This window comes from Eubalaena glacialis, chromosome 17 (assembly GCF_028564815.1).
Source record: "Eubalaena glacialis isolate mEubGla1 chromosome 17, mEubGla1.1.hap2.+ XY, whole genome shotgun sequence".
Lineage (NCBI taxonomy): Eukaryota > Metazoa > Chordata > Mammalia > Artiodactyla > Balaenidae > Eubalaena > Eubalaena glacialis.
Genome location: NC_083732.1, coordinates 14,224,777 through 14,246,264, shown reverse-complemented (window position 1 = coordinate 14,246,264; position 21,488 = coordinate 14,224,777). Strand labels below are relative to the sequence as shown.

The window sequence follows — 21,488 nt, the reverse complement described above, 5'->3', positions numbered from 1 at the left end:
GTTACTGCCTTTGGAGTCTGGAAGATGGTTAATACTGTACATGTCATCTCCATGGAAGAAAATGAACGCTGAAATAAGGACATCTCACGTCAGAAAACTTATTTCATCCTTCCCAGAGAAAAGAATACATTAAACTGAGCTGATATTCTTCAAAGCTGCTTTTGCAGCTGAAGGCTATGGTGTTGCTTCAAATTGCGTTCCCAGGGCTGGAATAATAGAATGATGGGAAAGTTCTTCTCCTCTTTAATTTCTATCATTTTATTTCCCTGAAAGTGCTGCTTAATGAGTGAAAAGGCACAGTGGACTTACTCACGTAGAACAGGAACAGTCAGCTGGGTGGCAAATGTCCTATGCCTTGAGATCTGGGCTAAGACGTCACTTTCCATTACCTTGCACTGCATGTTTCCACATAATGTAACTAATGCCACTGGGTAGAGCAGTCTTTGCAATGCCTGTCTCGCAAATTGGAGAAAAGGCTACTCCCTGCGATCACCTAATAAAATAATAGCTCTGGGTACCACAGAGCTGGGCAGATTCAGCTTTTGGGGAGGCTTCTTGGAAGTAACTCAGGGTTATCTGAGTTCAGACACATCTGTAATGGAAATTGTGGGGCTTTGGGACTTGAGCACAGGCAGATGAAGTTTGTAAGTAAAATGTAATAGGTAAGAGTTGGACTTTTGCTCTCTGCTGAGGCATTTGCTTTTTGTCAGCTAAATAGTTAGGTCATGGGAGTACTTTGCCCAACATTTTGGAGCCCCTGCCGTATTCACATCCCACTCGTGCACATCAGGGCCCTGCATGAAAAACGTTTTGTTTCTGGCTCCACTTTCTCCTTTTCCTGTTGGGCTCAGGCAGCCATCCTGGAGCTGCTATTTCCAGCCCAAATTCAAGTCTGCAGAGAATAGAACCTTCAAACTTCAGTCTATAGATCATGCCCTGTATCTTTCTACATGGCACAAATAAAACCTGTGTTAAAGGAGACCACAAAGTGAATGCCTCTATTCAAGGCTAAATTATCAATAATACTCTGACCCAAGGCAATTCTCCCAATTTAACAGAGGGCAAAAACTGTCTCAGAGAAGATAAATAACCTGACTAAATAAGGTCACCTGGCAGGAACGGGACCCAAAATCATTTTTTTCACTTTTAACCACTACAATATGCTGTCTCCCAAGTATGTAAATAAAGAAAATCAAATTTTCATTACACAATAATTTCCAAAGTGTGTAATGCAAGAGAAAATAAGACCAGTGCGCCATTACATCTGGAATGTAATATTTGGTTCTTGGTGAAGATATGTTTATTGTTCTGGCCAGTCAATACATGCTAGTTACAAGGAGGAGGAACCTCATTTGTAGCGCCCACAAAAACATCTCCACATGGATGCCCAGCTGCACTTTACTGCAATACCACCAGGTCAAGCTCATCATCTTTCCCATGCATGCTCTTTTTCTTCCATCTACTATCTCAGTGACTAGAACCTTTCACCGCTGTCATCCAAGCCAAAGATTTGGTGGTCATCCTAGAGTCTTCCTTTTCACTAACTTCCTACATCCAATTAGTGTCCAAAGCATCTGCTGCCTTCAGTCTTAGTTGTCCCCAAATGGCTCCTCCTAATGTTGCCAGACATAAATTCTAAAATCCAAATCTTCCAGAAAGATTGTTTATTAATGGCTCCTTATTGTCTTCAAGTTAAAATCAAGACACCTCAATATCTTGCACAAGTCTCTTCCTGATCCAGCCCCTGCCTATGTCTCCAGCCTCACCCTGCATCATTCTTAAATCACATTCAACCATCAGTCATAGAGATCTAGGTGTAGTTCTCAGAATGTGATGTGTTCTCTAGGCATTGGTGTCACTGCATCAGCTGAGGAAGACATTGATTACCATGCTGACTGGGGAAGGAATACTCTGCAACCTCTCCCTTCCATCCTTAGGCTGAGTTATGTGCCCCTTCTCTGTGTTCCAATGCAATCTGTGCCATTCCTGTCATGGTTCTTTTTTTTAATTTGAAGTATAGTTGCTTTACAGTATTGTGTTAGTTTAAGGTGTAGAGCATAGTGATTCAGTATTTTTGTGGATTTTTTCCATTATAGGTTATTACAAGATAATGGGTGTAGTTCCCTGTGCTATACAATAAATCCTTGTTGTTTATCTATTTTATATATAGTATTTATATCTATTATCCTGTATGTCTAATTTGTTCCTCCCTCTTCCCTCTCCTCTTTGGTAGCCACAAGTTTGTTTTCTATGTCTGTGAGTCCCATTCTGTTTTACATACGCATTCATTTGTATTATTTTTTAGATTCCACATATAAGTGATATCACATAGTATTTGTCTTTCTCTGTATGACTAATTTCACTCAGCATAATATTCTCTAGGTCCACCCACATGGTTGCAAATGGCAGAATTTCATTCTTTTTTATGGCTGAGTAATATTCCAATGTATGTGTGTGTGTGTGTGTGTGTGTATACACACACACACATATACCACATCTTCTTAAGTCAGTTTGTCTGTTGATGGGCATGGGTTGATTCCATGTCTTGCTATTGTAAATAGTGCTCCTATGAACATTGGGGTGCATGTATCTTTTCGAATTAGTGTTTTCGTTTTTTCCAGATACATGCCCAGGAGTGAAATTGCTGGATCATATGGTAGTTCAACTTTAGTTTTTTAAGGAACCTCCATACTGTTTTTCATAGTGGCTGCACTGTCATGGTTCTTATCACACACACACACTGTATACTAGTTTCATTTTATTCAGTTGTTGCTCTATGACACCTCACTGACCGGTAGAGGGGATTAAGTCTTTATCCCTAGCTTTTATCAAAGTGCCTGACATCTACAAACACACAGCAGAAATTCAATATATGTTTGCTGAGTGAATTTTTAAAAAATGAAAGGCAGTGAATGGAGAAAGGAAAACTATAATAGAGATTCGTTGGGGATTTGAGTCAAATACTATGTCAGTCAGAGACAGCAAACTTTATCTCCGTGAAGATGTTTCCAGAAACATTACCCGAGTCTTGCCTTGGAGGGCCTGGCCTTGAGAGACAAATGTGTTCTTCACTTTGCTCTCTTTGGGGCAGGAATCCTGGTTCCCAGATGCGAGGGATCCCAGATGCTCTGTGGTACTTAGCACCCTCTCTGCACACTCACAGAGTGCTTTTCATTTTCTCCCTTTTCTTGTGGTTGTGTTTCACTCATCCCTCTTTAACTGAAAGTTCCTTGAGGGCCGGAACTATTTCTGTCTCATGCTTACATTCTCCATGGGGCACAGCAGAATGCTTTTCATTTCTTAGGTCCTCTATAAATGTCTGTAGAATGAATGAAAGCATAACTAAAATTGAAAAATTACTCTAGATTTCTCTCTCAGGGCTGTTACCCCCTTGTAAAATATGTCAACTTTAGAACTGGCAGGACTTATTGTGTTTCAAGTGTTTTAAACGTAACCCAATAAAAAACAAAGTGAGCTCATCAGTTTCTTTTCTTATATTGAGCTTACACACTGGTTTATTGATCAGGGTGCTTAAGTCTTATCCCCACTGTTTATTAGTGTTTATAAGCCCCAGCTAAGAAGACTTCGCTGAGCCATTATATTGTTTTCTTATTGGAATTTTAAAGCTTCACTGGGTTTATTATCCAAATATACCATGACTGCTAAGGTGCTGGAGAGATAATGCCTATGTGAAATGATTCTTTAGCAACAGAAAGTCTTAGATTCTAATCTAATCAACTATGAACGATAACATTAACAAGACTTGAGGATTAAAGAGAGTTAGGAGCCAGCACTGAAAATAAATGCGATTAGAATATGAGCGCTCCATCTACTTTCAGGGGGAAAATGTTTTCCCTTTTGCAAGTACTTTCACTGCCCACATACTTTTTCAGAATGAAATAGAACTTCATAAATGCTGCAGTCATCATTCTCACTCTGGTAGTTGCTTTGTAAATAGAAACAAAGAGTGTCTCATCTGTGACAGTGCTTGGAGGGGGCTACTTTTTGTTAAAATGCAAATGTATAAAAACAACCAAATGTAAAAGAAATTATTTAACTTTGCCCTACTTCAAGATAGATGGCTGCCTATCCTAATGTAGGGACAGGTGATCATGCCAGAGGGAACAGCACATGTGATCATAGAAGTATAAATGGAAATGGCATCTTGGTGGTTTGGCACAGTTGGAATACAAATTTCAGTAGTACTTGTGCGGATTTTTGTTTTTGAATTCATGAAGGAATTTGAAAAATAGAATAATGTTGATAATGTTACCTCTAAGTTTGCTTCACCTAAAATTTCATTTAATCTGAGAGCATTTAAGCCTAATCACATTTTGCCACCAAATGCTTACAAGGCTGATTTCCATGAGTGTATTCAGTACTACACTGGGCATATCCTGGGGTCGTTGCATTAGCTGTAAGTGACACTGTCTGGGAAATGGTGGCAAGTCCTCTGGGAAAGAGCAGACATGGGGAGTCACTCACCTCGGAGCAGACTGTGGGGTCCGGTCCCTGACTCCCAAGTTCTTTGCTGTGTTCTGAACTCTTGCTCCCTGAAAGAAGTAAGGACAATCACTTTTAGCTCTGCATTGTATTAGTAACCATTTAACATACCATTAACATTTGAGTGTAGAGTGTTGATTGCAACAATATATTTATATTTAACATCAAGAGAGACTGATGAGGAGAAAGAAATAATCATCTGAGCATTTTCAGAATTAATGCTTTTAAGAATCAAAATACACTGATGTATTGTTTCAAAGGATTGATACTTATTTCAAAAGCCATCTAAATCATTTCAAAGTAAGGTAAAATGACAGCTTCCTGTTCACCATCTCATCTATGTTTTTATTCAATATTTAAGCAATTAACTTTTAAGACACTGAAAACAGGAAAGGAGCATACTAGAAATACCTGCTCTGTGTCCCCACTTTCCTGGAATGGAAATCACAGTTCTATCATATGCATACAGCCTGTTTTGTCCTTAGCTGAATATTTAGCTATTTTAAACTTCATAGTATTTATCAAGAAAATCTTTCCTTAAACAGTTTAAAGCAATTTCTGGACAAGGCATATGCATGTGGATCTCTGAAATATAAGAATTCTGCCTCAGAGTTTATAGTACAAAGATAACGTGCTTTAGCAATGAAAAAGTCTTTGCAAATCTGTCAAGTCCGTGAATATTCATTGTTCAGTTCCTAAGGGGAATGAGTTACTACATAGAAGCAAACACCAGGGTTTGGGGCTGAGTATAAATGGAGGAGAGTGGTTTAAAAAACCCAAAACTCTTTCCCTGCTACTAAATTCTGATGGATGGGAAGGGAAGAAAGAAAAGGAGAAAAGAAAGAAAGAAAAAGAAAAGAGTATATTCTCTCAAGATGGACCAAATAAAGGAAAGCAAATAGGGAAAAGGGGATGTGTATGGCAAAAAAACAGATGGGAAGAAATTTAGGAATTGCAATTATGAAGTTAAAAAAACCTCTTTATTTTAGACTTAGAGAAAAGTTTACAAGCAGAACAGAGAGGTCACATACTTTACCCACCAGGTAAACTCCCTCTAATTTTAAGCCTTCACTTAATCACAGTATGATGATCAAAACCAGGAAATGCTATTAGCTAAGCTGCATGTCTTATTCACATTTCCCCATTTCCCTCCACTAATGTCCTCCTTTTCTATCCCAGAATCCAATCCAGGATCCCACACTGCATTTTGTCTTTGTATCTTCATGGTCTCCTCCAATCTGGGACAATTCCTCAGGCTTCCTTGGTCTTTCATGACCTTAATACTTGGGATGAGTACTGGTCATTGTTTTGCAGAATGTCTCTCAATTTGGGTTTGCCAGATGTCTCCTTATGATTAGATAGAAGATATGTATTTTGGGCAAGAAAATCACAGAAGTGATGCTGTATCTTCTTAGTGCATCATATCACTGAGGCTGATCATCATCGTATCATATAATGTCCAAACGTCTTGTCACCAGTGAGGTTAACTCTCATCACTTGGGTAAGGTGGTGTCCACCAGATTTTTCCACTGTAAAGTCACCAGCTTTCTTTTTGTACTGAATAAATCTGTTGCGAGAGAAACTGTGAGACTATGCCCATATCCTGCTTCTCTCCAAACTTATGCTCACTGATGTTAGCCTCTATTGGTGCCTCTTGCCCGCATCAATACCACTGTAGTGTTTGTGAACTGGGATGTTTCTGTAAAGAAACATGAGCTCCAGGCTCATCTTTCCTGTCTCAGCTGGGAATTAACCTCTTCTCCAAGAATCCCTGGCTCTTTTTTTTTTTTTTAATAGATCTTTATTGGAGTATAATTGCTTCACAGTACGGTGTTGGTTTCTGTTCCACACCAAAGTGAAACAGCTGTATGCATACATATGTCTCCATGTGCCCTCCCTCTTGAGCCTCCCTCCCATCCTCCCTATCCCACCCCTCTAGGTCATCGCAAAGCACCGAGCTGATCTCCCTGTGCTATGCTGCTGCTTCCCACTAGCTAACTATTTTACATTTGGTAGTGTATATACGTCGATGCTACTCTCACTTTGCCCCAGCTTGCCCTTCCCACCTCGTGTCCTCAAGTTCATTCTCTATGTCTACATCTTATTCCTGCCCTGCAACTAGGTTCACCATTTTTTTTCTTTAGATTCCATATATATGTGTTAGCATATGGTATTTGTTTTTCTCTTTCTGACTTACTTCACTCTGTATGACAGACTCTAGGGTCATCCACCTCACTACAAATAACTCAATTTCATTTTTTTTTATGGCTGAGTAATGTTCCTTTGTATGTATGTGCCACATCTTCTTTATCCATTCATCTGTCGATGGACACTTAGGTTGCTTCCATGTCCTGGCTATTGTAAATAGTGCTACAATGAACACCGTGGTACATGACTCTTTTTGAATTATGGTTTTCTCAGGGTATATGCCCAGTAGTGGGATTGCTGGGTCATATGGTAGTTCTATTTTTAGTTTTTTAAGGAAACTCCATACTGTTCTCCATAGTGGCTGTATCAATTTACATTCCCACCAACAGTGCAACAGGGTTCCCTTTTCACCACACCCTTTCCAGCATTTATTGTTTCTAGATTTTTTGATAAATGGCCATTCTGACCGGCGTGAGGTGATACCTCATCATAGTTTTGATTTGCATTTCTCTAATGATTAGTGATGCTGAGCATCTTTTCATGTGCCTCTTGGCCACCTGTATGTCTTCCTTGGTGAAATGTCTATTTAGGTCTTTTGCCCATCTTTTAATTGGATTGTTTGTTATTTTGGTATTGAGCTCCATGAGCTGCCTGTATATTTTGGAGATTAATCCTTTGTCTGTTGTTTCATTTGCATATATTTTCTCCCATTCTGATGGTTGTCTTTTTGTCCTGTTTATGGTTTCCTTTGCTGTGTAAAAGCGTTTAAGTTTAAATAAGTCCCATTTGTTTATTTTTGCTTTTATTTCTGTTACTCTAGGAGGTGGGTCAAAAAAGATCTTGCTGTGGTTTATGTAAAAGAGTGTTTTTCCTATGTTTTCCTCTAAGAGTTTTATAGTGTCTGATCTTACATTTAGGTCTTTAATCCACTTGGAGTTTATTTTTTGTATGGTGTTAGGTAGTGTTCTAATTTCATTCTTTTACATGTAGCTGTCCAGTTTTCCCAGCACCACTTATTGAAGAGGCTGTCTTTTCTCCATTGTATGTTCTTGCCTCCTCTGTCGTAAATTAGGTACCCACATATGCATGGGTTTATCTCTGGGCATTCTATCCTGTTCCACAGATCTATATTTCTGTTTTTTGTGCCAACCATACTGTCTTGATTACTGTAGCTTTGTGGTATAGTTTGAAGTTGGGGAGCCTGATTTCTCCAACTCCATTTTTCTTTCTCAAGATTGCTTTGGCTATTTGGGGTCTTTTGTGTTTCCATATGAATTGTAAAATTTTTTGTTCTAATTCTGTGAAGAATGCCATTGGTAGTTTGATAGGGATTGCATTGAATCTGTAGATTGCTTTGGGTAGTAGAGTCATTTTCACAATATTGATTCTTCCAATCCAAGAACATGGTATATTTCTCCATCTGTTTATGTCATCTTTGATTTCTTTCATCAGTGTTTTATAGTTTTCTAAGTACAAGTCTTTTGTCTCCTTAGGCAGGTTTATTCCTAGGTATTCTATTCTTTTCGCTGCAATGGTAAATAGGAGTGTTTCCTTAATTTCTCTTTCTGATTTTCGTTGTTGGTGTATAGGAATACCAGAGATTTCTGTGCATTAATTTTGTATCCTGCAACCTTACCAAATTCATTGATTAGTTCTAGTAGTTTTCTGGTGGCATCTTTAGGATTTTCTATGTATAGTATCATGTCATCTGCAAACAGTGACAGTTTTACTTCTTCTTTTCCAATTTGTATTCCTTTTATTTCTTTTTCTTCTCTGATTGCCATAGCTAGGACTTCCAAATTTATGTTGAATAAGAGTGGTGAGAGTGGACATCCTTGTCTTGTTCCTGATCTTAGTGGAAATGCTTTCAGTTTTTCACCATTGAGTAGGATGCTTGCTGTGGGTTTGTCATATATGGCCTTTATTATGTTGAGGTAGGTTCCCTCTATGCACATTTTCTGAAGAATTTTTATTATAAATGGGTGTTGAATTTTGTCAAAAGCGTTTTCTGCATCTATTGAGATGATCATATGGTTTTTATTCCTTAATTTGTTAATATGGTGTATCACATTGATTGATTTGTGTATATTGAAGAATCCTTGCATCCCTGGGATAAATCCCACTTGGTCATGGTGTATGATCCTTTTAATGTGCTATTGGATTCTAGTATTGCTAGTATTTTGTTCAGGATTTTTGCAACTATGTTCATCAGTGATATTGGTCTATAGTTTTCTCTTTTTTGTGATATCTTTTTCTGGTTTTGGTATCAAGGTGATGCCAGCTTCGTAGAATGAATTTGGGAGTGTTTCTCCCTCTGTAATTTTTTGGAAGAGTTTGAGAAGGATCAGTGTTAGCTCTTCTCTAAATGTTTGATAGAATTCGCCTGTGAAGCCATCTGGTCCTGGACTTTTGTTTGTTGGAAGATTTTAAATTACAGTTTCAATTTCAGTGCTTGTGATAGGTCTGTTTATATTTTCTAATTCTTCCTGGTTCAGTCTTGGAAAATTGTACCTTTCCAAGTATTTGTCCATTTCTTCATGCTTGTCCATTTTACTGGCATAGAGTTGTTTGTAGTAGTCTCTTATAATCTTTTGTATTTCTGCGGTGTCAGTTGTGATTTCTCCTCTCTCATTTCTAATTTTATTGGATTGTGTCCTCTCCCTTTTTTTCTTGATGAGTCTGGTTAAGGGTTTATCAATTTTGTTTATCTTCTCAGAGAACCTGCTTTTAGTTTTATTGATCTTTGCTACTGTTTTCTTCGTTTCTATTTGATTTATTTCTGCTCTGATCTTCATTTCTTTCTTTCCTTCTACAGACTTTGGGTTTTCTTTGTTCTTCTTTCTCTAGTTGTTTTAAGTGTAGGTTTAGATTGTTTGAGATTTTTCTTGTTTCTTGAGGTGGGACTGAATTGCTATAAACTTCCCTCTTAGAACTGCTTTTGCTGCATCCCATAGGTTTTGGGTCATCGTGTTTTCGTTGTCATTTGTTTCTATGTATTTTTAAATTTCTTCTTTGATTTCTTCAGTGATCTCTTGATTATTTAGTAGCACACTGTTTAGCCTCCATGTATTTGTGATTTTTACAGTTTTTTTCCTGTAATTGATTTCCAGTCTCATAGTGTTGTGGTCAGAAAAGATGCTTGATACGATTTCAATTTTCTTAAATTTTCCGAGGCTTGATTTGTGACCCAAGATGTGATCTATCCTGGAGAATGTTCCATGTGCAGTTGAAAAGAAAGTGTATTCTGCCACTTTTGGGTGGCATGTTCTGTAAATATCGATTAAATCTATCTGGTCTATTGTGTCCTTTAAAGCTTGTGTTTCCTTATTTTTCATTTTGGATGATCTGTCTGTTGGTGTAAGTGGGGTGTTAAAGTCCCCTACTATTATTGTGTTACTGTCAATTTCTCCTTTCATGGTTGTTAGCATTTGCCTTATGTACTGAGGTGCTCCTATGTTGGGTGCGTAAACATTTATAGTTGTTATATCTTCTTCTTGGATTGATCCTTCGATCATTATGTAGTGTCCCTCCTTATCTCTTGTATCAGTCTTTATTTTAAAGTCTATTTTATCTGATGTGAGTATTGCTACTCCAGCTTTCTTTTGATTTCCATTTGCATGGAATATCTTTTTCCATCCCTTCACTTTCAGTCTGGATGTGTCCCTAGGTCTGAAGTGGGTCTCTTGTAGACAGCATATACCTGGGTCTTCTTTTTGTATTCATTCAGCCAGTCTGTCTCTTTTTGTTGGGGCATTTAATCCATTTACATTCAAGGTTATTATCGATATGTATGTTCCTATTACCATCTTCTTAATTGTTTTGGGTTTGTTTTTGTGGGTCTTTTTCTTCTGTTGTGTTTCCTCCCCAGAGAACTTTCTTTAGCATTTGTTGTAAAGCTGGTTTGGTGGTGCTGAATTCTCTTAGCTTTTGCTTGCCTGAAAAGCTTTTGATTTCTCCATCAAATCTGAATGAGATCCTTGCTGGGTACAGTAATCTTGGTTGTAGGTTTTTCTCTTTCATCACTTTAAGTATATCCTGCCACTCCTTCTGGCCTGCAGAGTTTCTGCTGAAAACTCAGCTGATAACCTTATAGGGATTCCTTTGTATGTTATTTTTTGTTTTTCCCTTGCTGCTTTTAATATTTTTTCTTTGAATTTAATTTTTGTTTGATTAATATGTATCTTGGTGTGTTTTTCCTAGGGTTTATCTTGTATGGGACTCTCTGTGCTTCCTGGACTTGGGTGACTATTTCCTTTCCCATGGTAGGGAAGTTTTCAACTATAATCTCTTCAAATATTTTCTCAGACACTTTCTTTTTCTCCTCTTCTTCTGGGACCCCTATAATTCGAATGTTGGTGCATTTAGTGTAGTCCCAGAGGTCTCTGAGATTGTCTTCAATTCTTTTCATTTTTTTTCTTTATTCTGCTCCTTGGCAGTTATTTCCACCATTTTGTCTTCCAGCTCACTTATTCGTTCTTCTGCCTCAGTTATTCTGTTATTGATTCCTTCTAGTGTATTTTTCATTTCAGTTATTGTGTTGTTCATCTCTGTTTGTTTGTTCTTTAGTTCTTCTAGATCTTTGTTAAACATTTCTTGTATTTTCTCAATCTGTGCCTCCATTCTATTTCTGAGATTCTGGATCATCTTTACTATCATTACTCTGAATTCTTTTTCAGGTAGATTGCCTATTTCCTCTTCATTTATTTGGTCTTGTAGGTTTTTACCTTGCTCCTTCATCTATGACATATTTTTTTGCCATCTCATTTTTTTTTTTTATGAGTGGAATTGTGTTCCTGTCTTACTGGTTGTTTTGCCTGAGGCTTCCAACACTGGAGTTTGTAGGCTATTGGATAGAGCTGGGTCTTGGTGATGTGATGAGGACCTCCATGAAACCTCACTCCAATGAATATTCCCCAGGGGCTGAGGTTCTCTGTTAATCCAGTGGTTTGGACTCAGAGCTCCCACCGCAAGAGCTTCGGCCCGACCCCCAGCTCATGAACCAAGATCCCGCAAGCCACATGGGATAGCAAAAAAAAAAAAAATAATAACAATAACAAAGTAAAAAATAAAATTAGACTAGGAAACTAACAGATATGTTAGAAAGAATCTAAAAATAAAATTATAGATGTATCAACAACTGGAATGTACAACAGTACCACAATAATAACAAAAGAGGAGGAGGGAAAAGAAAAAAAAAAGGGGGGGAAGGCCTTGGCTCTGGAGGGTGGGGCCTAAGCAAGGGTGAGGTTTGGGTATTGGGCGGGGCCTATACTTAAGACCTTCCAGGCTGGAAAAGGCCCTGGAGGCTGTGGGGGGTGGGGCTTAGGCTCAAGAAACAGAAGAGGCCAGGCGTGCCCCCCACCCCTGGTCTCAGAGGGCTGGGGACCTCACCTGGGAGCCTAGCAGGCTCCCTGAGCCTGAGTGGGCGGGGTAAACGCCCTCCGTTCTTCTCCTGCTCCTCCTGGAGGGCACCTCCTGCGTGCCTCTCCTGATCTCCCCGGCCTCAGAGGCACCGATCCTGTCTGGCTTCCACTTCTCCTCCCCCCTTATTCCCCCACATCCTACCGGTTCACTTGGGGGTTCCTCCTGTCTCCTTGGGCCTCAGGGTCCCCCATCAATGGCCGGCAGGCGCCCTAGTTGTGGGGAGACGCTAACTCGGTGTCTTCCCACACCACCCGAATCCTTGGCTCTTTTTAATGGAGAATGATATTTAGAACTCAAGATCTGGACACTGGGTACGCCCATTACTACTACTGGTGTGTAACTGTTTCTAGGTCTTCTCAGTGGGCTGAGCTAGTTGATTAGTGTAAACGTACTCAAACATCTATATTTATTTCTACATCTATCCATATCTGTGTGTGTGTGTATGAGTGTATGTGTCCATGCATTCAAGCTGACACTTCCGGTTCCAATCCAGTACCCCAGGGTTCATTCTAAATGCCAGGCTTCTCCCTTTCCTTATTTGTAACTTCTTTCTCAGACAGTAAGAAACCTGACTCTCAATATTTACAATATACTTACTTATTTGTTCAGTCCTACCAAAGACATTAACTAGTTTTAGAATCTCTAAATCGTATCCCTGTGAGAAATAGATTTACTAACTGGAGTATGGTATTTTTGTATAATTATTTTTGTCTTTAGTCTCATGATATTCCATTAAATAATTTCTAGAAAGATTTTTGCTTAAAAGGTTTCAAATAAAATTGAAGCTCATCATGCTGAACACATCTGCTGGTATACTCCATTTGTAATTCAGCCATATAATTCTTCTTATAATCAATGTGCCAGCGACTTGCATTTTTACACCTTGTTCATGTTTTCCCTCTACTAAACACCCTCTCTGTCCTTCTCCCTACATGTCTGCATCACATTTACCCTCCAAGGTCCAAATCAATTATTGGTTGGTCATTCACTATATTAGGTACTGTTTTAAGTGCATTCAGTATTCAAGCCTCAAAACAACAGTATGAAGCAAGCATTATACCATTATTATCCTTGTCTTAATAATGAGGAAACGAAGCAACAGAGAAGCTAAGAGTCTTGCCTCAAATCACACAAACAGTAAACACTGGAGCTGGGATTCAAGCTGAGGGTGCGTTGCCCTAGAATCTGTGCTCTTGGCTACTATCACGTATTTACTTTCTGCATGAAGCCTTTTTCTAGTTCTCCTAGGTAGAACTAATTCATTGACTAAACATCACTTAGCATTTACTCTATACTGGGTATTAATGTAGAAACCAGTGATACCATCATGACATACACTCGGTTACCCAGCCATTCAGGGGCTCATGGTCCACTCGTTTACTTGTTCCCTGTTTTACATCCTCATGCACTGAGGTTGTGCACCCCGGAGAGCACTTGCCTGTGGGTGCACCATGATGATTTGCCCACACATGTCCGCCATGAGGCTAGGCAAGAAGCTCATCGTCCTTGATCTTTGTTCTTAGTGCTCAGTATAAAGCCCTGACACTGGAGGTCAGGAGACAGAATTCTTCAGAATCCAAATTTTTATTAAAAAGGTCAGAAAAGAATTTGGGGTAGACTTCTACCAAAAAATACTTGGAACATATAATTTAGAGGACAGGAGACTTTAAGCTTATAATGTAAATTAGAGCTTCTACTTCAAACCATTTTTTTTTTTTTTTGGCCACGCTGCGTGGCATGCAGGATCTTAGTTCCCCATCCAGGGATTGAACCCGTGCCTCCTGCAGTGGGAGCACGGAGTTTTAACCACTGGACCGCCAGGGAAGTCCTCAAACCATTTATTAATCATATCAGTTGGTTATGTAAAAATGATTCCTAGGATTATTATAATCATTACTCACAAATTGCACGGGGCATAGTACCTTTCCCTTCTTTTATCTTTTCTTCTAACTCAACCAGATAATTAAAACAACTCTATTAAAACTACATACATGAAATCTGTTCATGAAAACTATACAGTTGGCCACCCTATTTGTGGGTTTTGCATCTGCAGATTCAATCAACTGTGTCATTGATCCACAGTTGGTTGAATCCGTGGATGTGAATCCATGGATTCAAAACCCGTGGATACGGGGGGCCAACTGTATTCATTGTGCTCCTCCACCATTTTATGTAAAGGACTTAAGCATCCAAGGACTTGTTATCTGTGGGGGCTCCTGGAACCAAACCGTGGTAGATATGGAGGGAGGTCTGCACTGCAATTACAAATAAGAACAGTAAATCATGCTGAAAAGCTCCTTGTTCTTCAAAAAGAAACTAAAGATCTTAGAAAATATTATTCATTAACCAGGTAAACATTCTAACCATTCTGTCTCTGTAAAGCTGAATCTAAACGATTAAAAGACAGAAGGGTCGGAAAAGTTAGATTTTTGATTCACACTTGTGTTCGAACTACTCAGATCCCACATGGGTAAGAGTTGGCTTGTAGATTGGATCCCAGACATTAATCCCACTGCCTGTAACTGCTGAATACTGGAAAGAGGATCGGCCACAGAAGGAATATTGCAAAAATCTCCTCTGGGCACCAGTCCACCCCAATTTCTATGAAGAGAGGACCCGAGGCTCCATGATCTTTCACAAAGAAGGCAGAAATCAGGTCTTTGTCTGAGAACCACTTGGAGGTGTCATAACTTGGAGCAGAGAAACAAGCAACATAGGAAGGAAGCTACCCATCCTAAATGGATTTATTAACAAAAAAGAGGAGGAAGGAGTGATAAACACTGAAAAATACTGCAGTTTAGAAATCCACTTACAAACTTCATAAGTTTTCAGTCTTTTAAAATAATACTTCATAAATATATATTAATAACTAATAATTAACTAATAATCATTTATTATTAGTTAATTAATATACAAATAAATTTTAAAGGGGCTTGAACCCGTTAAATAAGTCATTAAGGCCTAGGTAATATTGTTTTTACTTTTCCCATCTTATTTTATCTATCTCAGTTTTCAGTTGTAAGAAGTTAAAGGTTTTGATTATTCAAATCCATGTAGTAAGAATGTATATGTAGCCAACTCATAATGACCTCTTTACTGGATTATTCTTAAAAAGATCAATTATCGGGGCTTCCCTGGTGGCGCAGTGGTTACGAATCCGCCTCCCAATGCAGGGGACATGGGTTTGAGTCCCGGTCCGGGAAGATCTCACATGCTGCAGAGCAACTAAGCCCATGCGCTGCAACTACTGAGCCCGTGTGCCACAACTACTGAAGCCTGTGCGCCTAGAGCCCATGCTCTGCAACAAGAGAGGCTGCCACAATGAGAAGCCCATGCACTGAAATGAAGAGTAGCCCCCGCTCGACGCAACTAAAGAAAGCCCGCGCACAGCAACGAAGACACAACACAACCAAAAATAAATAAATAAATAAATAAATAAATAACTTTATTAAAAAAGAAAAAAAAAAGATCAATTATCAGTCTCTTAGTCTTGCCGTAAACCTCATTTTGAGAGGGCTCCTCCAAGTCTTACTGCAAACTCACTCTAACAGCAACAGAGTGAAACAGAAAGCTTAATCTCTTGCTGTATGTTTTAGCACCCAAATCCCAACCCTGATATGGATAATGACAAGTTTACTTTGATCTACTTTTTAAAACCAAATTTGAATATCTACCAAAAAAATCCTTCCCAAACCTGCTGGCATTTGCATCTGTATTTGCCCTTTTCCAGCTGAACCACACTGCGTCATGTGCTTCTCACGGATCTGACCTTTACTTAGCAAATCCCTCTTGGACCTTGTGAGATCTTGGTTTTCAATATTCAGCTCTGCAGTTCTCAACCCGAAGCACCAACATACATGTGCTTGCTCTACCTCATCTCTGCAGACCCCAGGCTGGGCGCTGGCCTCACTCAGGACTGTTTCCATGGATTTTTCCTTTTGATTTGGTTGACATTCTGTAGTGTAATCTTGGGAGCAAATCCATAGGGATTTATATGTTTGCCTGAGAGTCATACATTAAGTCTTTAGTAAATAAAGCAGACATAATTACAAAAGCGTATCTTAAAAATTAAGTCACTCACTATCACTGGATAATTCAAACCCAATCAGCAAGTAAAGAGATTTGTTAAATCAATTTTCTGAAGTAGCCCTAATAAAAGGTGGCAGAATAAAATATAAAATTGATGTCTTTTAACTTCTTTTGTCTCTCTATTGACTTGTGGTTTTTCTACTAGATTAAGCACATTTTCCTAATAATCGGTACATTGGAGGTTAGTGCATTTTTGTTAGCTATTTAAAGAATCTTAAGGGTTCAAAACCAAACTACCACACTTAAAATACTACTGAGCTATTGTAGAGAAAGTTCAGGGAATTCCCTGGCGGTCCAGTGGTCAGGACTCCGAGCTTTCACTGCTGAGGGCGCGGGTTCAATCCCCAGTCAGGGAACTAAGATCCCGCAAGCCGTGGGACACAGCCAAAAAAAAGAAAGTTCATTCACTTTGTAAGAGTGTATTCTCACCTATAAGTACTTCAGTGACCTAAAGACAGTCCAAAGGCAGCTCTTCATCTTCTGCAGGAAAATCTGAGGTACGTGCTTTATCTTCAGAATAAGGCACAAACTTCTTAGCACCGTGCGGAAGTCCCTTTGAGATCTCCAGAAGCAAGCAGGGCCCTCAACTCTGTCCTCTTCCTCCTTGCCCCTCCCCCTTCCCCAGTCTATTCCCCAGCCTTCCTAAATCACCTGCCTTTCCCAGAAAATGTCACATGTCCTTCTTTTTTTAATTAATTAATTTATTTATTTATTTATTTTTGGCTGCGTTGGGTCTTCATTGCTGCGCGCGGGCTTTCTCTAGTTGAGGCGAGCGGGGGCTACTCTTCGTTGCGGTGTGCGGGTTTCTCATTGCGGTGGCTTCTCTTGTTGCAGAGCACGGGCTCTAGAGCAGAGGCTCAGTAGTTGTGTCTCACGAGCTCTAGAGCGCAGGCTCAGTAGTTGTGTCTCACGGGCTCTAGAGTGCAGGCTCAGTAGTTGTGGCTTGCGGGCTCTAGAGCGCAGGCTCAGTAGTTGTGGCGCACGGGCTCTAGAGCGCAGCCTCAGTAGTTGTGGCGCACGGGCTCTAGAGCGCAGGCTCAGTAGTTGTGGCACACGGGCTTAGTTGCTCTGCGGCATGTGGGAGCTTCCCCGACCAGGGCTGGAACCCGTCTCCCCTGCATTGGCAGGCGGATTCTTAACCACTGTGCCACCAGGGAAGCCCACATGTCCTTCTATCTTGTAGTTTACACTGCCCCAAATCCACTCCTGTCCATTTGCCTGGCCACCTCCCCTTCTTCCATCAGGTTACCTCTTAGACTTCCCTTTTCTCAGGTTGTCTAAGCTTCTTGGAGAACCCTCAGAGAGATGCCTGCGTGGTCTTCTTCCCCGGCAATCAGCGTTTCTTGTTCACCACTCACTTTCTGAGCCTGGAAAAGTGCCTGCCACATCCAGGTACCTGTCAGACACCTGATAAATGAACCAAGGAACCTTCAAATCCAGGGCGTGAGAAACAACTTCCTAAAATGTGTTGTGAGACTCACCTGCTTCCGCATCACATCTGTAGCCTGCATGATGTAGCAAGGAGGCAGTCCGTGGCTTCTGGCCAGAATGATGGCCTGCTCCAGGGTCACGCTCAGGGTGCACCTGTGGGCAAAGGCAAGGGCAAGTCAGACTCCACCGGTCCCCGTTAAGCTCTTCGAGACAGCTGGGGCTGCTAATGAAGGGTGGAACAATATGCCTCCTGGGAGAAGTACTCATTTTTCCCTGGGTATCTCCCATGTACTCATGAGGTACCCATGTTAATAAATTTCTGTCGTTTTTCTCTTGGTAATCTGTCTTTTGTTACAGGGGTCTCAACTAAGAAGTCAGAAGAGTAGAGGAAAAATTATTTTTCCTCTCCCACATGAATTTCAAAATCAAATAGCACCAGCCAAGTTCAAAACAACTAGACGATAGACCACTGATTTTTCTACACAGAACACCTGTTTAAAAATAGATTACAGAGGTACACTGCTGGGGTCCTCAATTAAGTATTTCAATTGAAAACAAACCCATAATGAACTCTGTTGAGTTTATACACAGAAAATTAAGTAAGCAGAATTATAATAAATTTTATTATCAGATATGAATCTTTACTGGTATTTCATGTAATTTAAAAGAAATGACTTACTAATATCTTTCATTCATGTTTACATATTCATAGTTAATAGAATTATACTGATTTATACCCAATATCTTAGAAAAAAGTGAAATTAATATTCACTAAGGTCAGAATTTTTTTTAAAAAGTGTGTTTTTCTTGGACCCAATCCAAAAGACTAACATTTTGAAAAGGAACTTTTAATGAGTTATTCAGCAATGTGGTGTCCAGAGCAGCACCAAGAAAATTCAGAATTCAGCACCCAAATTCAGTGATTGGTGAGCCTTGGTCCTCTTCCTTCCCTTTAGGGCATTTCTTTTACTTTCTTCCACATTTTTCTCTATAGCAACTCCTAGGGAGCTAAGAACCCTCTACATTTGATAATATTTTCAGGTGCTGGTCGCTGAATTGTTTTTTTAGGGGTACCTTCTGCATACATTCCATAAAAATGTTCGTTTCTTTTAGATGTTTTTCCTAACATCTATATTAGTGGATTTTGTTTCACTTCATTTTTCAATTTATTAGTATTTTGATTGTTTTTTCTCCATTTTTGCAATTACCTCTCTGTGGTTTGGTATTTTACAAATGTATTTTTCTAGATCTGTTTAGTTTTTCCCTACAAATGCAAGTTCTACAGTGCAATTATATATGAGGAGTATCGAACTCATTTATCCCTGGTTGTGAGGCTGTACCACAGAAGCCCAGTACACCTGGTAGATTCAGATACTGATGACTTACAAAAAAGAGGAGAAACGGATTTAAAAGATTACTGCTGTAATTTTAGAAAGAACCTGACAAAATGCAACTTTATTATTACAATAATTGCATTCTAAAGAGAAACACGATCAGTTCCATTGGCTGTTAAATGACGTGAAAAGCAGCTTCCTCGTTAACATTAACAGAGAACTCTTTAGAAAGCATTAAGAACACATATTCACATGGGCTAAAGTTTTATAATTAACTTCTAGTAGTATACGATATTTATAAATATTTAATGTACGAGTCTGACAATAATATAAAATTGTATATTACATGTACCTGCATGCATATGCCAATGCAAGCCAAGAGCTATCATTGACAGTTCATGTTCAAAAAAAATCAAATTTTTACAAAGCATTTAATTATCAGCTAACTCAACACACCATAACCTTTTTCTCCTCCTTAAGGTCTCCTCTACTCCAATTTCAAGTCCTTACTGATCCTAACATTTTAATCAGTAATGCTCATTACACCAGCTGAATGAAGCTAAGAAAAAAATCTTTATCTTTTTCTAATCATACTGAAATATGTCTCTGCTTCCTGATAAAGCCTGACTTGCCCTCATCAACTTACAACAAACACTTACTCATTGTGAAGGACCTTTAACAGGAAGCCTGTAATTTTTATCCATTTTCTTAACCTTTTTAAACTGATTTATTTCTCTCTACTTCAAGCTGTAGTAAACAGCAGTACAGCAGCAAATATCTGCCAGAGACTTTAAAAGATTTTACTGTAATCTCCTGATCAATCAACGTGGCCCGTAACATGCTCTCGGACAGGGTACCTCAAAGTGTCACACCTTTAGAACCAATCACATGTACATCATCTAATAGAAAAATCTAGCTTAAAATGGATACATAAGTTTTATTTCACCAGCATATCAAGAGAAGATGGCTTCGTCTATACTTGCCTTTTTGTACTAACCACTGTGTATATTCCAATTAGGTCCCACCATTAATTTGAAATTTTTAAAAAGTGAAAAAATTTAAAAGAGACAGTCAGGTCAATGAGGGAAATATTGCCTATTCGATTCACAGTTGATTTATCCAATGGAGGCCTAGCTTTTCCATCACAGCATCACAGAGTTCCATTCTCCTAAATTAAGCATGTGGAAGAGTGCCAGCGCTAAGCCCACAACTCTGCTTCCAATATACCATTATTCGCCTCACAGCTTTTTATCTTCTCTCAACTATCTCAATCTGAATGTCAAATGGAAAAATTCAGCATTTGCAAGAAGCATTTTGATTCTGGCATTCTCTGAAAGACTCCAGATCCAGAAAGTGGCACCTGGTTTTTTGATGGTGCATAAATATACACTCAGAGTCAGGCTTTACAAGAGATCATTTGATTTCATAGGTACTTCTCTGATTACCAGTGAGACTGTTCTGCTAATTCTGGGCAAGAGAATGAAGGAAACAGACCAAAGGCCAGGATCCTAAGCAAATCCCATTCCATACGAGATTTCTATCTGACCTGCGAATTTCCTTTCTAGAACTATCTCTGTTCTCACATTAGGCAGTTAAATTAAAATTTAAATAAATCTACATTTTTACTCCTTCCTGGAAAATATGGGCTCTCAATTGTTCAGCTCCTTCTAGCTGCAATATTATTTTAAAAATTTAGACAATTCTTTCTCTCAGAGTCACAAAAATTAAAAAAAAAAAAAAAGGTCACAGTGTAGAATTTGTCCTTCATAAAAAGGCAAGTATAACATATACACTGAGGAAAGTTGTTCCATGATTTTAGTAATAAGACACCCTAAGTAACAGCTCTGCTTAGGGTATACTCCTGAGAACGTGTACTTGACAGGGCTGCAAAATTATGCAGAAATTGTGCATTTCCTCATAGAAAGAAAAAAGGAAAGGGTCAATACACCTGTGCTTATAATGAATAAATCTTCTTGACATATTTCATATTAAAAATAGATCCCACATCACTCAGGGATTTAGCACAGTTTTAATATGATAAATGTAACCTGTGGCCAATGGGTCCAATTTAATTTGAAAAGCACTTTGATTTAGCAATGCTATGGAAGAGTCACAAAGAGGTAACTTTCTATTCATCCACTCATTCAACAAATATCTTTGAGTGTCTACTTTGTAACTACAAGTACCATTAAGTGCTGGCAGAAGTAGATTTACTTTCAAGCTAAAATCGTTGAGTTTCAGAGTCCCTTTTTCATAGGATCCCTAGCAACCTGTTCACATAGTCATATGCTTTTACAAATATGCCAAAGCCAAATGTTTTGACAGCAAATGGTTATGACTGCTGTCTTTTTATGTCCCAACTTTCCTCTGTCATGTTCTGCAATGTTCAAATGGCCATAGTTCTTTCTGGAACTGAGCTAAAGGAAGTAGAATTAGGGATGCATTTAGGCTAGGTTTACTGGGACCTACGGATATGATTCACAGTCACTTATAGTTAGGTTATTACAATATCCTAGTGTAGGAATGGACTCCAGAGTATTCCTACTGCGCATTGTACAG

The 21,488-nt window shown here is 39.0% G+C and overlaps 1 protein-coding gene across 4 annotated transcripts in view; it reads right to left on the bottom strand.

Moving 5' to 3' along the window:
- The window catches only part of PREX2 (phosphatidylinositol-3,4,5-trisphosphate dependent Rac exchange factor 2), a 397,196-nt gene that overhangs the window by 6,961 nt on the left and 368,747 nt on the right, over positions 1–21,488 (bottom strand). For 3 of the 4 annotated variants that reach the window (XM_061172148.1, XM_061172146.1, XM_061172145.1), the window contains exons 38-39: positions 17,646–17,748; positions 4,486–4,553 (exon numbers count right to left, since the gene is read on the bottom strand). In XM_061172148.1, the coding sequence (XP_061028131.1) occupies positions 4,486–4,553; positions 17,646–17,748 (171 nt within the window). Of the gene's footprint in view, positions 1–3,275; positions 3,320–4,485; positions 4,554–17,645; positions 17,749–21,488 lie in introns of those variants that run through there. The other variant, XM_061172147.1, reaches the window with a different exon arrangement.